This window comes from Rattus norvegicus, chromosome 3 (genome assembly GCF_021556685.1).
Source record: "Rattus norvegicus strain SHRSP/BbbUtx chromosome 3, alternate assembly SHRSP_T2T, whole genome shotgun sequence".
In the NCBI taxonomy this organism is placed as follows: domain Eukaryota; kingdom Metazoa; phylum Chordata; class Mammalia; order Rodentia; family Muridae; genus Rattus; species Rattus norvegicus.
Genome location: NC_141536.1, coordinates 106,636,762 through 106,658,213, shown reverse-complemented (window position 1 = coordinate 106,658,213; position 21,452 = coordinate 106,636,762). Strand labels below are relative to the sequence as shown.

The window sequence follows — 21,452 nt, the reverse complement described above, 5'->3', positions numbered from 1 at the left end:
CAACTATCCTTATATACCACAGTCATAACTCAGACCTTTTAACACTTTATATAGTGGAAGGGGCTCACTAAAATTTCCTTGTGGCCACTGGAAGCCTCTTAGCCAAAGCTATGTCTTACTGTGTCAGGGACTGAACCCTGAGTCCCTCTGCTGTGTCTTTTCCTTCCATGGAACTCGACATAGCTCTCATTGGAGGGACTGGATATGACCCTGTCCTGAGAAATCCCTTGGCTCCATATCTACTTGTCAGATGCTGGGGGCTTTGGATCAGACGGGCCAAGTTAATGCATTGTCCTTTGCACCAAGCATAGCTGACCATTGATACCCAAGAGGGACTGGTTGCAGGATATCCATGGGCTATCCTCAGCTGATACTCAAGCTTCTTGTATACATGGCATGGTATCTGCATAGTGTCCCACACACACTCCTAAGGCGTTCCTTAAGTCTTCTCTAGGTTACTTATAACACCAATGCAGTTGCTGTGTAAGCAGACATGTTCTCTTATCTCAGGAATAATGACAGTCCATAAATGTTCAGTGAAAGAATTTTCTGAATGATTTCAACCTGCAGTTGTTTGGGTTTCTAGATGAAGAGCCTGCAGACAAGGAGGTTCTCATAACTTCTTCACTGCTAGTTTACAGACGGAGAAGCACAAGGTTTTGCCCCGGGTCACTCATGTCAGGAATCATAGACCTAAAATCTAAACTCCATCCAGGGCCCATGTTCAGTGGCTACTCCCAGACAGCTATAAAAATAATTCACATTACTAGAAAGGTGCTCAGCTATGAAAAGCACATACGGCTCTTGCAGAGGATCCAACTCTAATTCTCAACATCCATGTCAGAAACTTCACAAGCGCCTGCAACTCCAGTTTAGGGGGATCCAATTCGCCACATGATTTTTAAAATTATTATTATGATTATAGTGAACGTGGTGGCCCAGCACTCAAGAGTCAGAGACAGGTGGATGGACCTTTGCGAATTCAAGGCTAGCCTGGTCTACTTACCAAGTCCCAAACTAGCAAGGGCTACATAGTAAAGACCCCATCTCAAACAAAAACAAAATAAGTAATAATAATAAAATAGGTTTAAAATGATAACGTGTTTCATCAGGGATAGGGGGCACTGTTGGACTACTCTGTAAGAGGCAAACGACAGAGAGGACCTCAGGCCCAGCCAGAATGTCAGAATAAAACATTTACAGGTTCCCTGAATTGAGGACAGCATGGAAAACATCCCTTTTAAAACAATGGTTAGCAGGCTGGAGAGATGGTCCAGTGGTTAAGAGCACTGGCTGTTCCAGAGGTCCTGAGTTCAATTCCCAGGAGCTACATGGTGGCTCACAACCATCTGTAATGGGATCTGATGCCCTCTTCTGGCAGGCAGGTGTACATGCAAATCAGCACTCAATACACAAAATAAACAAACAACAACGTCGGTTAGAAAGCTGAGGCAGGTAGAGAGATCCAAGAAGACCAGGAGTTCTAGGCCAACCTCAGCTACATACTGAGTTGGAAGCCAGCCTGGTCTACAGAAAACCCTGTCAGTAAATGAAGAATAAATAAAACATTAGCAATGGGTTGGGGGAAACTTTTCAAAAGTATGAAAGTAATGAATAAATTTTATGGAGGGCAGGCTACTATCTGTAGAAGAAACCCCACCATTTTCCATCTTTCTTGGAACCAGTCCTAGGAAGGAAGGAGGCACTTGTTTGTATTATCGGGTGTCCTTAGACAAATTCCCCTGCCACTGGGACAGAGTAAAGAGGGGCTATGTTGACAGAGGTTTGATCCAACAGAGTCAGACCCAGACCCAGCTAAGGATCACTGAACTGGAGAACAGAGAGTTGACCATTGCTCATCAAGGTCATTTAGCTCATGACTGGAGTTTTTAAAGCTTTCTTTTAAAAAATTATTTAAGTATGTGTCTGTGTGTATACTCATGCATGCTTGTGTGCACATGCCCATGTGGAGGACAACTTTCAGGATTTGCTTCTTTCCTCTTACCACGGGGATGCCCAGGATCAAACTCAGGTAGTCATGCTTGTTGGCAGGCGTCTTACCAGCCCCAAAACCGGACCTTGAACTCAGTCCAGGGCCTGTGTTCAAAGGCGGCTCCCAAGTAATTATAAAGTTAACTCACTTCAGCAGAGCCTTGCTGGACTTCTGTGGGGGCAGGCAGGAGCCAGAGGGGACCTCAGGCCCAGCCTTGCTGTCTCCATCCACCACAGTCCACATAAAGGTAAAAAGGAAAAGAGGAAGTGGAGAATGAGGAAGAAGGGGGAGGGAGAAGAGGTAGAGGAAGAGCAAAGAGAGGAAATAAATCTTTTCAAAAATTATTTTATGTGTATGGGGAGTTTACCTACATGTACGCCTGTGTACCACGTGCATACCTGGTGCCTGCAGAGGCCAGAGGAGGGCGTTGGATCCCCTCGATTTGGAGTTAATGATAGTTGTAAGCTGTTACAAAGATACTAGAAATTGAATCTGGGCCCTCTGGAAGAGCAGCCAATGTCCTTAAGCCCTGGGCCCCAGGAAATAAAACTTTAATTAGTGTCCTAGTCTGGAATCAGCCAATCCAGGAATCAAATGTTTCCAGCTCTCCCTCATCACAGCTCTGGCGTTTCATACAATGATAAGTTTTGTGATCTTTTTAAAAAATCTTTTTACAAGAACTGTATGAGTTGGGTACATCAATCACAATTCTTCACCACTTCAGTTAGGGGAACTGAGGCAAAGAGTGGTTAAGTAGCTTCCCCAAGATCACACAGCAAGTGAGTGGTAGAGCCTGGTTTTGAACCCAGGCAGACCTGAGCGCAGAATTCTCATCTCAGCTAGCGTGATATGCACGACATACGATAGGCATTGAAGAGAGGGAAACAATCAGTTATGAGAAGCAGTGTTTGCTTACCTCTCACCATAGGCCCTCCCTTGTTCCCTTTCCTTTGGGCCCTTCTCCTGCCAGGTTTGGGACTCCCCATGATCCCATGATCTGCCCATCTTCTGTCCTGGACAGAGAGCTGCTCAGACCAGGGCCGGGGTAGCTCTGTCATCTGTATTTGTCTTTCACCAGGACAATGGCTACCTTGTACAGTGATCCTGAGTGGTCATCCAAAGACCTGGAGCCTGTAGTCTTTGAGGCCCGGAGACATGTTGTCAAAGACAAGATGCCTGCATTGTACCCAGATCAGCTCTGCAAATGGCAAGAGGAACTCCGACAACACAGCCAGGAGGGCTACAAGACCACGTTCACAGACTTTTGGGGCAAGCTGGTGGAGTACAGTCTGGGAGATAAGGTGAGTGTTGAAGCCTTTCCTGGGTCCCACCTGCCTGACTGATATCAAATCATAGTCTTTCCTCATCAGAGAACTTGAACCTCCATGGCCAAAGACATTAGGTTAGACCTGCATGTACATCCTCCTCCGGCTGGAAGAATCATGGGGTGTCCAAATACATATCAGGGTGATGAAGATGGTGAGGCCATCTTTCACATCCCTTTGAGAGAACTAAGACCCCCATGGTGGGCAAGCCTGGGTGCTCCCTGCATACATGAAGCATATTTCCTGAAAGCCATGCCAAGATGAAGTGGGAAGGAAGCTGGGCAGCTAGAAAGCTGTCAATCACGCTTCTGTCTGACCCCACATGGGGGAGACAAATAGGAGCATGCAAGTGCTGTGTGGCCTAGAAGGGTTCACAGCAAGGCCTTTGTGTTGTTCCTGATCCAGGAAGAGACCCTTCCTCAGCAAACAAAGTAAGAGGTAATTGAGGAGGTCATCTGATATCAGCCTCGGAATCTACATACACACACATACACACATGCACATACACATGCATACATACATACATATACACATATACACATACACACATACATACATACACACACATACATACACAAATGCACATAGACATACACACATACACACACATACACACATGCATACACCAACATGTATGTAAACACACATTAAATATATGTGTGCATACCATACATACGTACACATGAAACACATAAAAAGAAAAGGAAGTAAGATATTTTGAGCAGTAACAATGAGCTAATGTTCTGAAATAAAGTCTCACATTGTATAGCCCAGGCTAGCCTGGGACTCACATTATAATTGGAGCTGGCTTTGAGCTTATAGTTTTTCTCTCGTTTCCTCCTAAGTGCTGGGATTACATACATGCGTTACCAAACTATTCCTCTTTAATTTTTAGTTGAAATATAATTATTTAGATTTATTTTGTGTGTATGAGTGTTTCACCTCTGTGTGTGTGTGTGTGTGTGTGTCCACAGAGGTCAGAAGAGGGCCTTGGATCCATTTGCCTCTGTCTCCCATATGATAGGATTAAAAGCACGCAATATCACAACGGGCATAAACCTTCTAGCAATAACAATCAATATTAACCCACATAATGAGAAGAAGACACCACAGCTTTCTAGGCTGGAAGTCTGAGCATTCTGAGGCCCTAGAGCAATGGAGAACTAGGCTAGGACGAGAGAAGCAAGCCGTGAGAGGCCTCGGCTCTTCAACTCTGGCTATGGCAGGAGTCTATTACCTTCCAGCACTCCTAACCCAACTGGGCTCTTTCCTGAGTCTGTGGCTTAATTCTAGGACATTAAACTCTCTGTTGTCCAGATCTCTGGGTCCAGTTGTGATAAGTACCCTATTTTGCTTCTGAGGAGGTCTGAGAGTCGTTAGGCAGCACAAGTGTTTGCCATTCCTCCCAGGGTCTGGAGTCATTGTGCACAGGGTAACCACGGATGCTCATAGTGCTGGCTGATTTACTTTGGGACACAGTTGGTGGCCCAGGCATATCTTCAGGATTTGCCTCACTGATGACACACAGAACTCTGGGGACTTGGGGTTTACTTAGATTGTCACCTAGTTTCGGGTTTCTAAACTTCCAGTTGAGAAAGAAAGGAGAAAGGAAAGGAAAGGACGGGACAGGGGAGAAAGATTTGCCTCTTATATTTTGAGAGAACCAAAAACACCAAGATAATAAGACAAAAACTCCTGGTGCCACTCGGGTTCCAGTAGTAAGTGGGAAATAATAGCAATAAGAAGGAACGGTGGAAGGGGTTGGGGATTTAGCTCAGTGGTAGAGCGCTTGCCTAGCAAGCGCAAGGCCCTGGGTTCGGTCCCCAGCTCTGAAAAAAAGAACCAAAAAAAAAAAGAAGGAACGGTGGTGACTTCTCCTACCTTCACCATATCCCTTAGCTCCTGAGATATGAGAACCCTGAGACCGCAGGACACAGTCTTAAATTACAGAGCCATCCCCGCCCTACTTATGGCCTATGCTGCCAGACTGCCCAAGAAAATGCTATACATTTCCCAAATTCATTTAAGAGTTGACAGTTCGAGCTAAGGCAGCCAATGCCAGTCACCTGGGGGGATCCGAAGCCTGGAAATAGCTGTTAAGGGTTCCGATTGTTCTCTCATTCTTCACCGACTGCTTGTCAGCCACCTCTCCTAAGCACTGGTGTCCCAACAGAAAAATGAATGCAAGCTGTCAGAACAGCGAGCTGCTCTGTGCCGGGGACAGAACCCTCTGCCCATCTACCTCACTATCAATGTCAAGGATGATGTAAGCAACCAGGATTTCAGAGGTAACACTGCTGGCTAGCGACTTAGAGGGGGCCCCTTCTCGGCGGGTACAACACACACTTTACTGATCTCCACATCAAAAAACAGTGTCCCCACAGATGAAGAAATCTCCCTTGTAAGTAGGGACGATCAGGGGCAGTGTCCCCTAACTTGCCGGGGCTTATCTGATGGGTCAGTGAGAAATGAAGACTGTGAAGAATGAGACAGTAAGACTTTTTTTTAGGTTTCCCAAAAGGGAAACCTGGAAGGGTTCATTTTTGCCCCTGTTTATTCAGCTTTGAGGAGCAAAAATTTGAGCTTAGCAACTTGTAGAGCTGTTTTGTCCAGCAGCAAACGCCCCCTTGTGTCACACAGGGGAATTGCAGCTTGCAATTGCAAGCTCCCCATGGCCCTGGAGCCAGCACCGGTGGGGTGGAGGGAAGGTTGTGTGGATGGTTCCTCAACCTGAGACTGATGCTGCTCCTGTGTACAGAATGGTTCGAGTTCTCCCCCTACGAAGTGGGCATGCAGAAGTACGGAGCCTTCATCCCCACGGAGCTATTTGGCTCTGAGTTCTTCATGGGGCGGCTGATGAAGAGGATTCCTGAGCCAGAGATGTGCTACATGCTAGGTGACTCCCTAAGATATTCACCCCCAGTGCTGGCCAGGCCTGCCTCTGACTAACCGATAACAGAAGAATCCAGTCCCATTGCTGGTGGCCTTGGTTAGCCTTGAGCTCTTGAACTTTCTGGATCTGCTGCTTTACATTAAACCAGAAGGAGCTCCTGAACCTACTTCCAGATTGTGACTGCCCTAATCTTCATTAGGCCCATGGAGACAACAGTAAAGGGTTCCTACAGGAATCTCCCAGCACCCTTGTCTCCTCTGGTCTGTTTGGGATTTTCTCAGAAGATCTGGAATCCTGGATCTGGAAGGCTGAGATAGAAAATTACCACCCACACTTTTTCCCTGCCTGGCTCTGGGCAGCAGTTTGCCTGCTTGCACCTCAGATCGCAGGCAGAGAGGACCCCAGCAGAAAGGACAGAGCCGCTGGCTGGGAAAGCCTAGGCCAGCTCCCCGTTCCTTGCTCTCTGGTTCCTCAGAAGCCAAGGTCATTGAGTGCATGGTCCACGGACTGTGACAGCCAGTCTTTGTTCTTTGCTTCAGAGTTTCATCTGCAGAAAAATGACCTCAGAAAATAAGCCTGTCATTACAGCTTCTAGGGCAGCTGTTTAAACCCCTTTTGTTTAAACAGGATGTCTATATGTCTATATGCCACTTACTCCAAAGCAACCCATTCCAGAAAGTCTAACTCATGGCTCATTTCTTCTACCAACTCCACACAGAAGCCCACAACCCACAGTGCCTCCTTCTCCCCTGAGCCTGGTTCCTACCATGTGGTTCTGAAACCTATAGTTCAGATTGAACTCTGATTCTTCACATTTAACTGCACAGAGATTGCCTAAATTACCTACTTTCTCTGGACCTGTTTTCTCAACTCCATGTGAGAAATTTGAATAAAGAATATCATCTTGGGGTTGGGGATTTAGCTCAGTGGTAGAGCACTTGCCTAGCAAGCACAAGGCCCTGGGTTCAGCAGTCCCCAGCTCCGAAAAAAAAAAAAAGAATATCATCTTTAGTATTTGTTTGTTGCGATAGAGTCTGACTCTGTAGCCCAGGACTTTATAAATGTCCTACGCTGATTTCAAATTCATGTCAGCCCTCTTGCTTCAGTCTCCCTACTGGGATTACAGGTGGAGTTCCCATATCTGTTATTATTATTAAATTTTTAATGTATCTGTAGTATTTTTATATAAATTTTGCATTAAAAAGTAAGAGCTAGCCTTATGTGTATCAAGACTTACTATATGCCAGACACTGTCTTAAGTGCTTTCTCCACGTAGACTGATGCAAGATCAGAGCTGGGCTTGAACCTAAAGCCTACACTTTCAGTTGTCATTCTCCACTGTAGCTGTGCCGTAAGCACCCCTGCTCCCTGCACTGAGGGAGGGGAAAAAAAGAGCTGAGGATTGGTACCATAGGTCACTACATAGAACTGTCCTGTGGGAGACAGAAATCCAAAACATCCCCCACCCCCAAAACACCCAGGCCTACAGCAGGCATGGGGCTAAGGTCAGAAATCCAAAACATCCCCCACCCCCAAAACACCCAGGCCTACAGCAGGCATGGGGCTAAGGTCAGACCCGTGAGATTCGGGGTGGGTGGGCAGGGAGTCTGGGAGAGCTGTTCACGACCTCTCTGCTTCTCTAGGGTTGTGGAGTAGCATCTTTTCCCTGAACCTGCTTGATGCTTGGAATCTGTCCCACACCTCGGAGGAGTTTTTCTATAGGTGGACCAGGGAGAAACTGCATGACATCGGTGGGTAACACCCTGGCTCCCCTCTTGGGTAATGAATATAGTGGGTATGGATCATGAACTATGGGCTGATTGCCTGTCGGGGTATCCACATCACCCCAGCGACCCAGACATGGGAAGGCAGTTGGCCTAAAGCCTCACTGGGGCAGGGTGATTACAGGTGGTACTTGAGCCAAGGCCAGAAGGATGTCTCTGGTATCCAGAGAGCTGACAAGCCTAGGGAATCTGTGAGCACAGAGAAAAACCACACTTCTGGGCTCACCATCCTCTGTGGGGCCTTCCTTCCTTCCCTTTCTCCTCCTGCCCCCCACCCCGTCTCAAGCAACCAAGTGCCACCCCAACTTTTGTAACCTGCCCTCCATCCCTTCTCCCTACAGAAGATGATCCCCTCCTGCCTGAAATCCCCAGATGTGATGCTAACCCCTTGGAGACCACAGTAGTGATCCCAGCCACATGGCTGTCCAACACCTTCCGAGAAATCCTCACACACAGGCCCTTGGTGTCTGAGTTCCACAACTTCCTGTACGGGTTGCAGCTGCACACCGACTACTTACAGAACAAACAGTTCTGTATGTGGAAAGGTAACTTAACCCAGGCTGGCTCTGTTGGGAGGAAGGAAAGTAGGCATTGAAGTTGTCATCGAGAAAGATGGTGTCCTCTGGTCATGATAATAGACAGAACACAGCCAGCTTGTGCAAGGGGGTGAGTGGGTGGGGGCGGGGCATGACACTCTTCCATTTATGACTGAGAGCGTGAATGCATACGGCTTTGCCAGCAGGGGGCAATGCAGGCATTAATTAGGTAATATACTGTAACCACAGAATCTTCCCAGCAGTTTTAGCTGCAAAAGTTGGCCCCATTGTGCAAGTGGAGAGATGTGATCTCTTTTGACAATATCTTTTGGGAGCACCTTTCACTGTGAGCGGTGCCCCCACTGCAGTTGAGCAAACACAGCCCAGCTCAGTCTCACAGCCCCAAGCCTTAGATCACACTCCCATAGTTTTAATTCTGTGTTCCTCCTTGAGAAGGCATTAGGGACTAGGGCTAACATTCTTCCTATTCTACTACATGGAAATGTTCTTTGACGTATTATTTGGCCACAGCCTGCAAAGTCCTTCAGCCTGGACTGTTATTCTCGTCCTTGCTATCTGGTGAAAAATGGGCTGATAGCTCTGGGTCCCTGGGTATCCCTAGTTTATAAATTCCCCTTAACCCTTTCTTCTCCACAAGCTCTATGGGTGAGTCAGAGTGAATTTGTGTGCATAACCGAGAGAAGACTTGCTAAGGCCTCAAGAGCATGCTGGTATCCACTAACCTTCCCAGAGAAGTAGGATTCAGTGTCCTAGGGAGAACATGGGAGACTAGAGGCCCAGTGTGAAGAAAGAAAGCTCCAGGCAGGGCACTCGGTGCATACGGTTACCTCCACACCACCCATAGCCAACATCGGGGGCATCTGGTAGGATGCTAACTAGAAGGCTTGACTTTTCAGACACAGTACTGGACACTTTCCCAAACCAGCTGACACAGTTTACAAAACACCTGAACCTGCTGGACACTGCATTCTTTGTCAACTCCAGCTATGCGCCCCTCCTTAGGCCAGAGAGAAAAGTCGACCTTATCATCCATCTCAATTACTGCGCAGGATCCCAGACAAAGGCAAGTACTTCAGAGACAGCCCCAGCCCCAGTGGCTTCTGAGCTGTCATAAGTCAGCGCCACCACCTCAGAGGCCTGAACTGCTGCAACAGGGGAGGATGCGCTCTGCTAGCACACTCTGAGACTGTGTGAAAGGAGCACAGCATCGCTGGCTCTCACAGGCTGGAACTTGGGGTTTGCATGAACTTCATAAATGGCAATTTTATTATCGCTTTTGAGCATCTGAGGCACTTGGTCATTTTTCGGCTGAAAAATAATCATGATTAGTTTATAATATCTTATTTTCAAAATAATCCCAGACCATGTAATCACAGGGCCTCCATATGATCACACAAGTGACCAATGGTGGGGGTGTTGATATATATACATATATAATTATTATATATTATATATAATATATAATATATAATATGTATATGTATACACTGTAGCTGTCTTCAGACACACCAGAGGAGGGCATCAGATCTCATTACAGATGGTTGTGAGCCACCACGTGGTTGCTGGGAATTGAACTCAGGACCTCTGGAAGAGCAGTCAGTGCTCTTAACCACTGAGCCATCTCTCCAGCCCTGTTGTTGTTGCTATTATTTCATCTTTAAGGGAAAGTCCTGGGCTTTTGTTTTGTTTGTTTGGGATTTTTTTTTGGTTGATTTTGATATATGTAGATGTAGATATAGATACTATAGATAATTATATAATATATTATATAGAGAGATATATAATCCCAGCCTAATGCCGGGAGAAGAAAGGAATTACAGACAGCTGACAAAAATGAAAGCAACAATCCTGACCTGGGTTTGTAAATAAACAACGGGCTGCTTCCCTACCCGGGATCCTGCCTGGTCCTTGCACCAGTTCTTTGTGTAGGTGACACAGCTAATGTTATCCCTAGGTCAGAGGTGGAAACAAAGATTAAGTAGCTAGCTGGAGGCACGTGCAAGTAAGTCAGGTATGGGACTCTTCGTGACTTTAAAGGCACCTTTTCAAAGCCCAGCCCTTGGACAGTCAGGACTGCAGGGACCAGGCCCAGAGTCTGTTAATATCACAGAATGCCACCGCTGTCTCCCTGGTCTGTCTTTGGGTAAAGCAGCAGGAGCAGGGCTTCTGGGTTTTAAAAACTCATAGAAGGAGCTCTCAGCTGGCTGGGCACTAGCCTACTGCCTGGGCCTTTTGACCTGAGTTGGCTTTTTTTCCTAAAAATTCCGCACAGTGGCAAAGCAGGTTGGGACCAGTGTTGGCTGGGAAAATCAGGGAAACAGGACCAGGAACTGTGTGGTTTAGCCATCCCCAGGCTTACAGTGCTCACTGCTCTCCCATGCCGTTGCAGCCCCTGAAACAAACCTGCGAGTACTGCACGGAGCAGAATATCCCCTTCCCCAACTACTCCATCCAGGAGGACGACAAAAGTCTCAAGGAGTGCTATGTGATGGAGAATCCCCAGGAGCCTGATGCGCCCATCGTGGTCTACTTCCCACTCATCAATGACACCTTCCAGAAGTACAAGGCTCCAGGTAAGCCCCAGTCCCCACATCCATCTTTATCCATGAAATCAGCAACATGGTCTCTGCTCTTAGTCATTTGACCATTTTATGATACCCAGCTATGTGGAATCTTGAAATGGGTGAATTGTGCCTCTGCCCTGAGGAACTTGGGGGGGGGGGGTTGTGTGCCTGTGAGTGTATGTTTGTGTGTGTGTGTGCACACATGTGAGAGTGCATGCATGCAAGTTTGTCTATGTGTGCAAACAAGTCCTTGCAATCTACCATAAGTATCTATAGCGAATCCTCCCACTCCAAGGTGTAGAGCGAAGTCCTGAGGAGCTAGAACTGGGCCAGCTGAACATCTATGGACCAAAGTCTCCCTATGCCACCAAGGAGCTGACGTACACAGAGGCCGCCTTCGACAAGCTGGTGAAGCTCTCAGAGTATAACATCCTCAATAACAAAGACAAGCTCATTCAGGCCGTGAGACTAGCAATGGAGAAGAAACGCATGAAGAGCCAGTGTCCCTCCTAGGCCCGAGGGAGTCCTATCCATCTTGTGTCTGCTTCTATTGTCAGAAGCATCACCCCTCAAACCAGACCTCACACAGCTGGCTGGCCCTGCTCTCTGGCTGGGGGGTGCAGCAGCTTGGCCTGGGCTTTCTAGTAAAATGTTACAAATGAACAAAGGAGAGAGAGAGAAAAGAAGAGTCTATTGGGTTTTATACCCCTGGAGTTTCTCTCCACTTTCTGACAAGGAAGGTACCATGGCCACAGACTCCCACACCGTCTCAAGTATAGAATGTGACTATGTGTGCACAGAGAGTGGCTAGTTCCCAAGAGACCTCACTCACCCTTCCAGCTGGAGGCAAAGCTCCCCTAAGCCTCCCCTTCCCTCCTCTCCTTTTCTTCCTCCCATGGCCAGCCTAGAGAAATGTCCAGGAAGACCAAAAACTGCTTTAAGTTTCTCTAGAAAATGCTTTGTAAATTTAAGGTAATTCATTGCATCCGCGGAATTTTTGTTGTCGATAATATTTTGTGATTTATTTTTATTTTTTACTACGATGAAGAGAATATTAGGGGAAAGCCTGACCTCTGACACAGCAAAGCCAAACAGGTGACTAACCCATGTCACTAGTGCCTCTTCAGCTACCAGAGCCCTGGGCTAGAGATCATGTGAGCTTGACTAGGACTAGGTCTAAGCCTCAGCTCCAGTGAAACCAGGCACTGTGGACAACGCAGCAGAAGCTCACAGAGTGAGGATCCAGGATGCCATCCAGGGAGGCCTGGGCAGGCTGTGGGCAAGCAGCACTGGGTACACGACACTTCCCAGTGCCATTAATGATCGCTGGCGTCTCTCTGGCTTGCAGATGGGGTTATTTATTTATAAGTATGATTCCTCTTATTTATCACAGAAACACTATGACCTGTTTATCTAAGCCCTTATACAGTGACTCAGACAATAAGGTTAGGAAGGATGACCTCAGAATGGTGAGTTTGGATTCTGACAAAGACCTCAGCTTTGGAGGAGAATCTGTGGGGAAGCCCTGGTCACCCAGACACCCAGACTCCAGGCTTCACTAAAGGATAGAAGGGGGCCCCTGCAGTGAGCAGGTAGAAGCAGAAGGGCAGTTAGGGATGCGGCCTTTGTGGAGCCCAACAAGCCTGGAGGACATGATCCCTCCACAGTTCTGGTTGTTGAAAGATGAGTGGTACCCAACAGTTTGTTTCAAATGGGCTCCTGCTTCCATCGTTGCTACTTGAAGTATGATTGGGGCTGACTGTGAACTCAGACCCAGCCACACTGGCAGGAACCCATACTGTAAAAAGACCAGTGTCCTCTCTTCTCCAGACTTACCTGTCAGTCACATCTGGTGAGGGGATTTGACTCCTATGTGGATAACATTGGGGAAGAATGGATTTATTACTGTCTTCTACCAGCTTGGGGAGCATGAGTCCACAGACCCCTTTGAGCCGTTACTAAGCTGGGCTTCTGAGCCTGCAAAACTGACCCCTGCCCAGGTGCTGCTGTTGTGAGCGGGACGCCCAGAACTTCCTCTAGCCCTCCAAGTAGCTGGCTGCTTTTGCTTCCCTCATGCAGGGAACAGGCTCTGAATTATCAGAGAAAGCCAGAACATTTTTGCAAGGCGAAGGCAGCCATGCCTTGGACTCACCATAGCATACAAAGTTTATAAGAGCACTGTACCATTTGAGCACAGAATAAAGTGGTTATGAAGGCGAATATTGGTTCATCTGGTTTCATTTCTGGTGCTACAAAGCACACCTGACCCCCCATCCTTGCCCCTAACTCTCGCCTCTGCCCTCAACCCCACACTACACTCCTCTGGTCCTTCTTCTCTCTAGTATCTACTAGGGGTAGAGGGGGCCTGGTCCACACATTTCTCTTCAGGGTGCTTCGTTGACTGCTGCAGGGGTGGTCACTGCTTGTGGTGAAGACTCCCTGTTTTTATGAAGTTGTCATCAGCTAGTGGAGCACTACTACTTGGGGCAGGCCAAGCTGCTTCCAGTCCCTGTGCTTGGCAGGAAGAACGGAAGGAAGGTAAAGTCAGCCTGCATCAGCAGCGAGTGCATGCTTTGTGCACAGCAGATTGCAAAACATTTGCTTCCCAGGAAATTGGGTTGCGTCAGTAGTGAGACTGAGTCACGCAGTCACTCTCAGCATCCTGAGGAGTCCCCTAAGCTTTGTGAACATCGGTTAAGGTCAAATTGGGATTCTGAGCTTCAACACAGAAAGAATTTCAGGATAACCTGGAACTGTGAAGCAAAGTTGGCATTTTTATTAAGGAGATTTTGAAATAGACTTAAATAGGAGAGAGAGAGGAGTCCAGGGGGAAAAAGACGCATCCAATGGGAGCATGTTCTTCCCAAGGGGGAGCAGGGAGAATAAGATGTGCCTGAGGTTAGTGAGCAGGGAGAGTAAGCTCTCCCCCCTCCCCCAGTGTGAGTGAGCATAGACTCCTCAAGGGAGATTAAGCAACTTACATCTTAGCACTAGCCCTACATTTTATTTGTTCTCAAGTTCCATCTCAAAAGACTGTTAAGGTCTTTTTCCTTCTCCCCACCCTCTTTTGATAAGAGAGCTGAGACACGAGGTAGAGTGCACTCTTGCACTCAGAGATGCAGTGGATAAAATTATAATCTGATAAGGTAAAACCAGAAACCAGCTCAGCAAGATGACGCAATAGGTAACCTCAAGTAAAACAAAACAAAACAAAACAAAAAAACAAAACAAAACAAAACAAAAAACTCATACAAGTCTGGCCACTGAGTTCAATCGCAGAACCCTCATGACGGTGTGCAGGTGTGATTTGTGGCACACACACACACATTTACACAAACTCATGAGCACATGCGTGCACACTAACATGTTTCTTTTTCTTTTTCTTCTTTTAAGAGGGAAAACAAAAACCCAGAAGCCACCAGGGTTGAACAAGGAGTTGAGTGTGTATCTTTGCTTTGCAAATGGGATTTCTGCTGAGATTCCTAGGAAATTGCAGGTTTGGGGCTAGGGAGAGAGAAAGGCCGTAAGCACTTGTTAATTGTGTTGGAATTCTCCTACTGTTGCTAATTAGAAGCTTCAACTCGAGGCTTGGGTGGGGACTGTCTCTCCTATCTCAAGTCTCCAAACCTTTGCCTTTCCTCCTATCCTGCCTCAGTTGTGGGGAAACCAGGGTCAGGGTTAGGGAAAGACTTTCCTCTGCACAGTGGCCGAGTTGTGCGCCCACATCTCTCCCGGGCCCTAGTACCTGGCATCACCTATCTCTGCTTTCTGAACCCCTCGATGCCCACAGCTTCCTTATTGATCAGTTCAACTTGCAAATAATTTGGGACATGTTACTATCACAGGTACTGAGACACAAGAGGGGGCCAACCAGTGACTAAGCTCCAAGGACCTTCCCTCCCACCCGCCACGAACACCTTATGTGAGGTCTACAAGGAAACTGAACCTCACAGCCTCTGGACACAAGGGTACAGCTCCTGCAAAAGGCAGAAGCAAAGAGGCCAGGCTAATGATACCTTCCCTCCTGGTTTCTGCCCAGGAAGATGGATCCCCTTCTCAGCTACTACTCCTCACTCTCCTAGATGTTGATAGTCTAAGAGGTCCCGTATCTCTACCCCTCTCCCCACTGCATACCCCCTCTCTTCTTAGCAGTCTATACCCCGGCTATACCCCAGGACTTAATGGTTGCTTCTTCTCCGACAACTCAACATTCTAGTACCAGCAGAGACAACTCTCCCTTGTTCTAAGCAGAGGCTTTGTAAGTCTGTATCTGCTTGCATGGTTTTACTATAAAACCTAAAGATCTAAAATTAAACCACTCAAACAAAGCTAAAATTCTTTGTTTCTCAGAGTTCAGGGCCTCTTCCAACTTTATCTGCCATCCTCAGGATTGTCTTTTGGCCACCATCACTACCTGAGTTCCACCCAAATGCCTCTCCTCTGGGCAGTAGGGGAGATAAAGGGGCCGTGGGATTTTTGGTCTATGAAGTTACAAAAATTAGGCCCAGACTGTCTTCATATAAACTTCTTTTCTTTGGAAGATAACTAAACCTTTATTTAAAGAGCAAGAATTACCAGGTGTTCCAGCTGTTCTGGTTCTCCAGACAGTCTCTACCTTTGTAATCTTATAGCCTAGCCTAGAATTCACAATGTAGCCCAGGTTGCCCTTAAACCCATAGCAGTTCTTCTGCCTCAGGCTCCCAAGTACTGTGATTACGGGCATGTGCCACCACACCCAGCCTTTCCCAGCCACCTATGTGTCTGAGTATAAGGACATAAAATAACCACTGTGTGATTAGTGTCAGAGTCTGTTGGATCAAGGACCAAGCAGGTCAAGGAGAACTCTCCACTCTGTATGTAAGACCTTGGCACAAGCAACTCATATAGCTCTGGAGAATACAATGGCTCGTGGCTAAAAACAAGGCAGAAGAACCCACTTCAAGATGGCTCCTTGGGCCAGCGAGATGGTTCAGCGGGTAAAGCGCTTGTCATGAAAGCTCTGACCACCTGAATTCAATCTCTGGAACCCACCAAAGGTAAAGAGAGAGAAAGCTGACTCTGCAAAGTTGTCTTCTGACCTCCACATTGTATGTCATGGCCCCCATGACAACACACACACACACACACACACACACACACACACAATTATGTAAGTAAACAAATAACTTTAATATAACTTTAATTTTGTTAATTTGTTTTGTTTTGTTTTGTTTTTGCAATATAGCAACATCTTTTCTCTTAACTGTTTTTCACCCCCCTTCCCCCTCCTTGCTCTCTTTCAGATTCATGACCTCTTTTTTTTGCTTACTTTTTTAATTGATGGCTCCACCCACAAAATAGACCAGGCTCCAGGGAACAAAGAATTCACCCCCAAATAAGAGGCATGTCAAAAACCATGCATCAAGGTTTTTGTTTTTTGTTTTTTTTTCTATTTTTCGGAGCTGGGGACCGAACCCAGGGCCTTGCGCTTGCTAGGCAAGCGCTCTACCACTGAGCTAAATACCAACACCATGCATCAAGGTTTTAATCCTAGCCTGTAGCATTCGAACAGGACCTTTGTCCTCATCTACTAAGCAGACATCATGTTCCAGGTGTAGCATGGTCTATTTCTGGCAACAAGCTTTTAGTTTGGAATTGCATTTCTGTCTTTGAAAGTGATGGGTCTAACCAACTCCTCAGGGTGCAACCTATGGTCTCGACACAGAGTGGGGGTTGGGGGGGGGCTGGCTTCTGCTGGCTCTTCGCTTTGCTGCCCCCTGTACAGTTCTTGGCCTAGGGGTCCAGAGAGAGCCCTGGAACTCCAGCAATACACATTATTTCACACCAGGAAAGAGAAAAAAATTGCAAATCTAGAGCCAGTCAGGGTGGTGCACACCTTTAATCCCAGCACTCAGGAGGCAGAGTCAGGCAGATTCCTGAGTTTGAGGCTACCCTGGTCTACAGAGTGAGTTCCAGGACAGCCAGGCTACACAGAGAAACCTTTGTCTCAAAAACCTTTAAAAATCAAGTTTTCTTCCTATTAAAAAGACTTTCTGGAAATCTTGGACTCACATAACTGACTAGAATTTAGTCTCATGACCACATTTGCCTTCGGGGAGCCTGAAAAATATAGTTTTTTTTTATCTAGAAGGCCATGTGCCCACATACAAGGTCAGAGTCATCTTGCTGAAGAAGTCTTCCCTGAGGGACCTACTAGACATCCCGACACCCAGGTCCTACTACTGTAGCTCAAGTGACCTCAGTGATGTGGGAAAGCAGAGGGGGTGTGAGAGCAGTGAGGCTTCCTTCGCAGGCTCACTCCTCACAGGCCTCTACACCAGTCTGCAGTGTACGGTGTTTCACTTAATGGGTGTCTACACCAGCCACTGTGCATAGCCCAAGACAAACCCGTGAGCAACCCTCCCATAAGGATGCTAGAGCTAGGCAGCAACAGTGCATGTCTTCCAGCACTTGGGGGGCAGAGATAGGCAGGCGGATCTCTGAGTTTGAGGTCAGCCTGGTCTACAGAGTGAGTTCTAGAAGAGCCACACAGAGAAACCCTCTCTCGAAGAACCATAACAACAACAACTATTGAAACTAGCCAGGCTTTGGCAAATACTACACTATCTCTCATATGCAGAATCTAGGTTTAAAAGGAAATACAGAGACAGAATAAGGAGTGTTTGGGTAGAGCAAAGAGTCCAGCTGAGAGAAGAGGAGAGGCCAAAGGACAGTAAGAGGATAAATGTGACCCAGGTCATGATATATGGTGGGGAAATGTCAGATGAGGGACTGGAGACATGACACAGTCAATAAAGAGTCTGCAGGCACGGGGGCCTGAGATTGGATCCCTAGCAGACACAGGAAAGCCAAGTGCTTCAGTGCACCATTGTAGTTTCAGTGTAGTGGTGGGGGTGCAGGTGCCGGCCAGCCTAGCTGCATCAGTGGGTTCCAGGTCAGGTGAAAGACCTCATCTCAAAAAGTAAGGTTGAAGGCAATAGAGGAGGGCATGACATCAACTTCTGGCCTGTGCACGCACATGCATACGTGTGCATGTGTATCCACACAAACATGTACATATGAAACCCCACATGTACAAAATACAATGAAAGGCACGATTTTGCTTAACTTTTTATTGGTTCTTTGTAAATTTCCTGTCATGAACTCCAATAATACTTACCTCCCTGTCCCTTTGTATCCACCATCAACCCTTGCAACCTCTCCCACAAAAGGAAGAAGGAAAGAAAGAAGGAAAGACCAACCAAACAACCCCCCACCCCACCCAAACTGTCTGGTAGAAGCTGCTTTGTGTCACAGTGTCACATACTTCTTTACTTGCAAATGTTCATTGCAATGACTCATAATGACTCATTGCAGTGAGGTCTGGTTTGAGGCCTCTGGCTTTTGCTACACAATCGATACTGGATTCTCACTGGGACTTCTCTTGGATTTCCTGTTGTTGCCCTGTGCCATGGAGATCCTGCAGCTATAGATCTGCAGACCAGTCCTTTCATGTGCTCTAGTAGTTCAGAGATGTTGTCTTTGTCAGGGTTTCCATTCCTGCACAAAACATCATGACCAAGAGCCAAGTTGGGGAGGAAAGGGTTTATTCAGCTTACACTTCCACATTGCTGTTCATCCCCAAAGGAAGTCAGGACTGGAACTCAAGCAGGCCAGGAAGTAGGAGCTGATGCAGAAGCCATGGAGGGATGTTACTTACTGGTTTGCTTCCCCTGGCTTGCTCAGCTTGCTCTCTTATAGAACCCAGGACCACCAGCCCAGGGACAGCACCACCCACAATGGACTGGGCTTTCCCTCCTTGATCACTAGTTGAGAAAATGCCTTACAGCTGGATCTCATGGGGGTATTTTCTCAACTGAGGCTTCGTTCTCTGTGATAATTTCAGCTTGCGTCAAGTTGACACACAAAACCAGCCAGTACAGAGGGGGTAGATGTTAGTGTGGGCCAACTCAAAGTTCTGGATCTGGATCTGGGTGGTAGCTGGATTGGTCAGTCCGCCAGCTCTCCTGCATCCAAAACCACCAGGACCAGCTCCAGCACTGCCCTGGCTAGCTCACCCAGTGCCCCAGCAGGCAAGGAGCGGGGCTGGCTCTCGCACTCTTGACTGTTGCATACCCGTGCCCATGCCACCAGGTCCAGCTCTACTGGGTTGCCCAGGCTAGGTGCAGGGCAGGCTTCCCAGAGTGCTTCAGCTCTCCCATTCTCATGACCTTGGGGCCAGCTCACCTGCCTGCTGCAGGTGTCAACAGTGCCCACAAAATCTCAAGGCAGTTGGTGGGCAGAGCCAGCTTCCCAAAAGGCACAATTTTATACAATGATTATTATGCTAAACAACACTGTATAATTAATTTTTCAAAGAATTATGTTAAAACTTCTATACAGTAAAGGAGAATTGTGAATCTTATTATCAGGCTTTTTTTTCCCCAGGATTATATAGTGCAGCAAATTTCTGGACACATAATGAAACTTGCTGCAGAACTGCAAGTCATAGGATTCGCTTGTAAAAAAAAAAAAAAAAAAAAAAAAGAAAGAAAGAAAAAGAAAAAGAAAAAAAAAAGAAGTTGGCTTCAAATGAAAAGTTAGGTGGAATTGGAACTGCCTAGTGGGGGTAGCAAACCAAAGGAGTACCACCGTTTGTAAATGGATGTGAGGTGGTGACTAGTCACCCCTCCTCTCAGTCAGGGACTCGGCGAGATTAAGAATACAGCTGCAGGAAGCAGAAGGCAGGAGGGAAGGACAGACAGTCCAGCCTGGGGGTGGTGGGGAGGCACCGCCAGACTTCCTCTCCTCTTGGAGGCCTAAAGGCCATTCATTTGTCTTTCTTCCTTACTTCTCTTTCCTGCTTGTAAAACAAAAATGTGATTGTTCTGTGAAGTTTGAAAAGTTCTAAGGCCCATAAGGAGAAAACTAAGGCGATCCTTTCCCACACTTCGGGAGTATTACAATTTGGGAGTTTATTACTTCAATTTTTGTCTTGGATATTTTAAAAAATTTCATACAAAAATCCACTTAAAAACAAAAGTGTGATTAAACAACAACAACAACCACCTATCAAGGGCTAAAGAGATGGCTCAGCAGTTAGGAGCACTGGTCATATTCCAGAGGACCAGGTTCAATTCCCAACACCAACACCCAATGGTGGCTCACACTCATCTGTAGCTCCAGTTCTAGGAGGAGGATTGAACCCCTCTTCTGGCCTCTTTGCATGTGTACACAGACAAACATAAGAAGAAAACACCCATACATATAAAATTAAACTAAGACCCTCTTCAAAAACAAAACAAATTAAAACACTACACAATACCGTACAACAGAAAAGTCATCATCTTAGTCATTTGTAAGTAGGCACACAGCTCAGCATATGTGAGCATTTCCCATTATTGCACAACCGCTCTCTGTAGCTTTTCCAGTTAGCAAAATGGAAACTCTATACCCATTGGACTGCACCCTGTTTCCTCCTCCCTGAAACTTCTAGTAACCAACACTGTAACTTGACTTCCTGTTTCTGTGAACCTGACTGCTTTAGAAATCCCTAGGAAAGTGGTATCCCTAAGAAAGACAGTCACCTTTCTGTGGCTGGCTTCTTCACGACAGAGTATCTTCAAAGATTCACCCGCACTGCCCCGTGTGGCAAGATTTCCTTCCTATGCAGAGCTAAATAATCACAACCACCGCTCCATGCTAACCACAAACGCAGAGGTGAACATTCAAATTGTTTTTGCCTCTTGGCAAATGTAAATAGTGCTGCTGTGATCATTGATGTGCAAATGCCTCCTTGAGACCCTGTTTTACATTCCTTTAGAAGTTTATTTACATTAACTATATATTATAAATAATTATATGTATATTTACTGGATCACATGGTAATTCTACTCATATTTTTCTGAGGAGCCACCATTCGGTCTTCTTTAATTGTATGTGCGTTTGCTTCTCTAATCTATCTTTTCAATTTAAAAATATATTTTTTACGTGTATGGGTATCCTGTGGGTATTTCTAGAAACCACATACATGCAATGCCATTCATGGCCAAAAGAGGGCATCAAATCCCCAGGAACTGCAGTTACAGATGGTTATGAGCCACCATCTGAGTGCTAGGAACGAAACCAGGATTCTCTGCAGGACAGTCAGTGCTCTTAATCACTGAGTTGTCTTTTCAGTCCCTGGTTATTTTATTTTATTTTTTTATTTTTTAGACAGAGTTTCGTATAGCCCAGGTGGTCATGAAGCCCAGAGCTTCATGCATGCTCAGCAAACACCACCACTGAGCTTCAATCCAAATCCAAAATACTTTGATTTTTTTTCAGGTCATTAACATCCTTCTTATAGGACACAATG

General features: G+C 46.6%; 1 protein-coding gene across 7 annotated transcripts in view; it reads left to right on the top strand.

Moving 5' to 3' along the window:
* The window catches only part of Pla2g4e (phospholipase A2, group IVE), a 65,679-nt gene extending 52,343 nt beyond the window's left edge, over positions 1 to 13,336 (top strand). For 5 of the 7 annotated variants that reach the window (XM_087650923.1, NM_001430039.1, NM_001430038.1 and 2 more), the window contains 8 exon segments: positions 3,072 to 3,294; positions 5,492 to 5,606; positions 6,077 to 6,214; positions 7,855 to 7,962; positions 8,337 to 8,540; positions 9,449 to 9,615; positions 10,942 to 11,125; positions 11,412 to 13,336. In XM_087650923.1, coding sequence (XP_087507049.1) covers positions 3,072 to 3,294; positions 5,492 to 5,606; positions 6,077 to 6,214; positions 7,855 to 7,962; positions 8,337 to 8,540; positions 9,449 to 9,615; positions 10,942 to 11,125; positions 11,412 to 11,629 — 1,357 coding nt within the window. In that variant the 3' untranslated portion in view covers positions 11,630 to 13,336. 7 annotated transcript variants of the gene reach the window in all.
* Positions 13,337 to 21,452: the final 8,116 nt, after the last annotated feature.